The 5,913-nt window shown below is 35.4% G+C and overlaps 1 protein-coding gene across 2 annotated transcripts; it reads right to left on the reverse strand.

Annotated features, from left to right (window-relative positions):
* Positions 1–1,422: 1,422 nt before the first annotated feature.
* Positions 1,423–5,379, reverse strand: LOC111796104. Of its 2 annotated transcripts, none has more exons than XM_023678797.1 (11): positions 5,033–5,379; positions 4,786–4,897; positions 4,523–4,684; positions 3,618–3,664; positions 2,873–2,957; positions 2,722–2,788; positions 2,589–2,635; positions 2,272–2,309; positions 2,041–2,107; positions 1,866–1,932; positions 1,423–1,776 (listed from the first exon to the last, which is right to left on the reverse strand). In XM_023678797.1, exons 1-11 carry the CDS (start codon positions 5,222–5,224, stop codon positions 1,722–1,724), a joined length of 939 nt encoding a protein of 312 aa, XP_023534565.1. In that variant the 5' UTR covers positions 5,225–5,379; the 3' UTR covers positions 1,423–1,721. The 2 variants fall into 2 exon arrangements, with proteins under 2 accessions (XP_023534565.1, XP_023534566.1); XM_023678798.1 differs by having other exon boundaries at positions 5,011–5,379.
* Positions 5,380–5,913: the final 534 nt, after the last annotated feature.

Consider the following 5,913-nt stretch of genomic DNA (forward strand, 5'->3'; position numbering starts at 1 on the left):
ATACATACATGGTTTTGAGGTTTGTTGTTGTAAAGGAATCATTCACAGTGGATATCACTATCACAATGATGGTGAGAAAAACAGATATCAACCGGGTGAGCTGTTGCATGCCATTCCTGTGGGCGGCCTCTTCACTTTTATGAGTGGAGGCCCCCATGGTAGGCCTACGTTATCTTTTAGTACTTACTTTGAGCGACTCAGATGGCGACAGCAGCGACAGACAAAATAAAAGACTCGTACAAATCACTTTGGACACACTTGAAGGCTCCATTTGTGGTTCATCCGAGCTCAAATTTAGGACACAGTTTTATTTGAATGGTGGAAAATGTAGTAGTTGGAAACCATTTAAGAGAAAACTTTTGAATTTCTTTGTTGCAATGACTTGACTGTCTGATCGATTTGGACTCGTTAGTATATGTATGCTTATCTCATCTTAAAATGAAAATAAAATGAAATAAAATTATGTCGGTGGTATGAAATATTTTGTTGTTTCCTTCTATCGGGTTAGATACAAGAAACCAAGGGATCCATGTATAGTACTAAACTAATCAACTCCCGTTTACATAAGTGAATAGTTGTCATATTTAGAATTACACTAAATTATATCACGAAGAAGTTGTATAATTCTCATATAGAAAAATGGACAATTTACCCGAACATATCCGACCTTTTCTTTTTTTCCTTTTTTTTTTCTTTATCTTTTTATTTTAAAGATATTGTATTTTATTAGAAAAAAGAAAATGAGAGTCAAAATTAGAAGACCATTTTTTATATTATGGTCCATGAATTAAATTACATGATTTTAATTTTCATGGATTGCTGGTAAATTTTTTTGACTTGAATTAGAACCTAACTTGAGGAGTTTCAAAAAAATTGGAACATCGAATAAGTAGAAAGTGGCCTAACGAACGAAGTAGTCCTATTGGATTTCTTTCAAGCAGTACATGTAGGAAATCGTTAGGACATACTAGATTACAAGCATGATCACTATAGGAAATCGTTAGGATATACTAGATTACAAGCATGATCACTTTATATAGATAGTGTATTCATGTTAAAGCATTTAAATCAGCAGAGGTTTCGTGCCAAACGACTAAAATGCCTCTACGATAGGAACTAAATGCAATCAGCTAGGATGTTTCTAGTAAACCAAACACCTACGGGTCATGAGTTATGATAAATAAATAAATAACTAACTAAAGTTTAGTGCTCCAAGATTGATACAATTATATGGAATTATTTTATGTTATCGATGTTGTGTGATGCATAAAACCTTCATATGTCACTCCATATAAACCATGTTAACATGTTCAATCTGTCTATGAGATACTAATCAGTCGTGTACGTTATTCATGAAAGTTACAACAAGTACTAAGTATGTATGTCTCATAAGAACGCTATGTCATGAAAAGAATGGAGATATGTACACCATAAATAAATGTCATAATTTAAAGCTATAGAGAACTCATGTATTTTTTTATGTTACTCATGTATTTTGTATGTCACGTGCATCAAGATATTTCCACGATATGATTAGTACGAATGCAAATAAATATGTACAAGAAACAAATATCTGGTTGCACAAGCTCTTTCGTCATAGGTATAGGCAGGAAAATTAAACCTTACTGGGAAAGATGAAACCGATCGCTCATCGGTATTACTTCGTTGTCTCCTCGATATTGAAACTACGATTGGTTATTCGTCATCACAAATGTCGGGTTTTACCTGTCATTGTCATTTTCATCATCTTGCAGAAGGGCACCTCTTGTTCGTCCCCTGCCCAAGTACACAAAACTAGAGTATGTTTACTAGTTTTGACAAACAATAACGAATAAACTCGGGTCAATTTTAGTGTAGAAACTGACCTGCGATGCGCTGGCACGACACGATTGGTGATTTTTGTCGAGCCTATATCATGAATAACAGGTTTGTCTGCTAAGATCGACACATTTTAATAGTCGATTACGTTAAAAAATAAGCTCAAAATTTAGAACCTTTTGTACACTCAAACAACATCAATGAATCTAATAAAAAGCATACCAGGAGATTTTTGAAACCCATCTACATTGGCTGATGCATTTGTATTTTGTAACTCTTTTTTCTTTTCCTGACATTTTCGAAAATAAATTCAAGATTTATAAAGTATGAGCAGAATTAATAAGTAAAAAATACGCTCTAAAGAACCCGAAGCTACTAATTTCGAGGTACTACAAGATAAAAACCTGTCTATAAGAGCATAACGTGACAGTAATCAACGACTTATTTATCTACCTTATCCTCCGATGTCGATCGAAGGGAATGTTCTTGTTCTGAAAGTAAAAATGGAAAAAAGAATCGATAAGAAACAGAGAAATATATTTGTAAGAAAAGAATACAAAAACAAAAATCTTCCTGGGAAGACATAAAAGTTTGTCAATTTCGGAAAACTACGAGCCTCTCGACCCTGACCCCGGTTTAAACATGGAATCCTCGACCCATTTTAAGCCTTTTGCAGGGACTCGACACCGCGAGTGATTGGCTAGAGCAGCTTTCTAGGACTCAAACTATGCACAGTGGAACAAAGACATTCAACTTCTCAAAGTACCTACCATTGTCATCTTCAGAGTCTTGCAAAAGGGCACCTCTTGTTTTCGCCCTGCCCAAATACAATGCTAAATACAACTACTTCTAATGGAAATAAATTAATATGTTATGTGATAAATGTAGCTTTGAGATACCGACCTGCGATGTGCTGGCACTGCACGATTGGTGGTTTTTGACGAGCCAATATAATGACCAATAGATTTGTCTATGAAGCATAAGAAAATTCAATTAGTGTTCATGTAGAAAATATATAATGAAATAAATTTGATGGTTCTTCATAGGAACAAACCTGGAGAATTTGAGGCGTTCATATTTTGTAACTTCTGTTTCTTTGTATATTGCCCGAGTTGGCTTTGAATACTTTCGTACTTCTCCTGACATGAACAAAGTAAAAATAAATATAAACAAGAACGTTCGGTACCAGATAGAGAGACCGACGACTTGGAATTCGTTGTGGATAAGGAATATATTGACATTATGATGGCCTTTTCAACAGAAATATGGCTAAGTTATAGCATTATCTTCAAAAGTTGAAATGCCATCATCTCCACTAATGTCGGTAGGACGAGAACAAGAGCAGCAGGAAACGAGAAGAATCTCTATTATTGGAGCTCTACAATTGATGTTCTAGTCATTTCATGAATATATATACATAGATCGTAGAGGGGTAGCTTTTCGGCTTAAGCGTCCTTTAAGCTTTAGAAGAGATAAGAGCTCTCAAATCCTCCCTTGGCATGTACCCCTCTGGTATCAATAAGAATTAATTCTATAAATTACCTACTGACTTGAATCAGATAAAAGGGCATCCAAATTCTTCATTCAATGAAGTTTCAAATGCAAAGTCAGAGAAATAACGCAACACATCGAAACAAATAAACAGGCAACAACAACAATACCGACCAGAGTAAACCGTTTCAATTATGATTTGAAGAGGGATCATTGGTATTTCAAGACAATAGAAAGGTACCTACGAGAGTAAAAGTGCCCATCATGATATAATGTCTATTTACAGTGTGAGAAGTTGATGGATATACCTTTTCGGCTGATATCATGGTCGTCAACTGAAGGGAGCGCTCTTGTTCTAAAAAATTAGTACAAAAGGAAAGTCAATGACATCAAACTATGTTACCAAAGTTATCAAGACAAGTGAGAGATACAGATTCATAACCAAAAAGGAAAAACAAAGAAGAAACAGAACAGTGTAAACTATATAGTTTGGTGTAGAATATGAATATAAACAATGTAATCTCCAAGTTAAATGTCTTCCAAGAAATTCTCTGATGGTAGCATTTGAGCCAGTTCAATATCACCAATGAAAGTCAAAAAAATGAGATTCAAATACCAAACTATTTTCAAGAACGTTGTGACAAGTTTTGAGGGTAATGCAAGTCGGATACCAAAAGCTTAAACATATATTTGTAACAGCCCAAGCCTACCCTTATAAAGAATGTTCCGTTCCCCTCCCCAATCGGTGGGATCTCACAATCCACCCCCCTTCAGAGCCCAGCGTCCTCGCTGACACTCGTTCCCTTCTTGTGAGACCCCCTAATGCACCCCCTTTCGAGGCCCGGCACCCTTACTGGCACACCGCCTCGTGTCCACCCCCTTCGGTACTTAGCCTCCTCGCTGGCATATCGCCTCATGTCTGGCCCTAATACCATTTGTAACAGCTCAAGCCCACCACTAGCAGGTATTCTTCTCTTTGAGCTTTCCCTTTCGGACTTCCCCTCAAGGTTTTTAGAAAGCATGTATGTTAGGGAGAGGTTTCCACACCCTTATAAAGAATTCATCGTTCTTCTCCCCATCTAACGTGGGATCTCACAATATTTTTATAACAACCTTCTAACTTTTTTCCAGATACCATCACATTAAAGAAATTCATTGTTATATATACATATATGATTATAGTATAGGCAGTCTATAGATAAGCGATGAAAACCTTTTAGAAGTGAACATTCCTTGGCTTTTAATGAGTTAAAGAGCCCCAAGGACAGAGTAGCTATAGCTTCGGAAGCAGCACAATCAAAGAGTTTCGTGAGAGAAAGGGAAAAAACAGGCATTCCTTTAGATTTCTGAGCAAATAATTTGGCAAATGCAGCACCTGACGAAGCAAAACAAAATGGAAAAAAAGGGGTTTCAACTTTCAAAACATATTTGAATGGTTAAGAATACTTGAAGCAATCATAATTCTAAGAAGAGTACCATCATCCACCGATTGTTCTTCCAACCTAAGCCTTACATCTCCAAATTTCAGGGAAGTAATGATATAATCAACAAATTCTGACATAGCCCCTCCGATTCCAATCTCATCCCTCTGAACAAACACAAATTAACATAAACTAGGGTTCTGATCACCAATCAATTCTAAGAAACCACAACAAAAAATGAGTAGAAATCAAAGAAGGAAGTAAGAAAGAGAGAACGTACAGAGAGAATTAAAGAAGCCCACCATGTCGTGAAGCTGGAGAATCGATTTGGTGGATTCCCAAGTGTTTGAATGGAAATCAGTAACACAAAATCTAAGATGCGAGGGATTAGGAGTATGAACATGGAACAAAAATGGGTGCGAAGTAAGCGAACCCCTGTTTATCCACTCCACCTTGGGTTCCCCAAAAATGGCTGCAAAATCTCCAATCTCCATTTTCGATTCTCGAACTCTCAAGAGACGCCTTCGTCTTTAAATCCGCCGAATGAGCTTTGCTCTGCAATGATCGGAGGATCCAAATACAATTTTGATTGACTATTGGGGTTTCTCGCTCTTTTTTCTTTTTGGGAATAACATTATTCTTGACCCAATATATTAAATTATATACATTTACATGTTCATGTTCATGTTCATAGATTCAACTGAATTGATACTTCTATTATATTTATATGGCAATTGAAATCAATAATATATCAACTAAATAATAATTAAAAGATATTTTTAGTATTTATTTGCCAATTTAAATTTTTTGTAACTTTTTATTTCATATATATATATATATATAAAAGAAATATTAATCAACGTCAAATCATTTATTTAAGCTTACTGGATCCTATAAATTTTTAATTTTTTCAAATTAAACCCTTAATTCATGTCCAGACTTAATTTTTGAGGTTTCGAAAGTCAAACAATATCACAATTAAATACAAAACGAAATTATTTTACAAGACGACACTCTTCAAATTTATAAAAAACGGAGAATGGGTTTATGATACAATTATAAATCAAAATACAAAAGACTTAAAAATGTAAAAACAGACTGACGCTCCAAAATGACCCATCAGTGAATGTTCAACTCTCGACCGCACCCCCACCTTGATCAGTAGCGTGTGAACACTTGAAGA

This window comes from Cucurbita pepo, chromosome LG05 (assembly GCF_002806865.2).
Source record: "Cucurbita pepo subsp. pepo cultivar mu-cu-16 chromosome LG05, ASM280686v2, whole genome shotgun sequence".
Taxonomy (NCBI): Eukaryota; Viridiplantae; Streptophyta; class Magnoliopsida; order Cucurbitales; family Cucurbitaceae; genus Cucurbita; species Cucurbita pepo.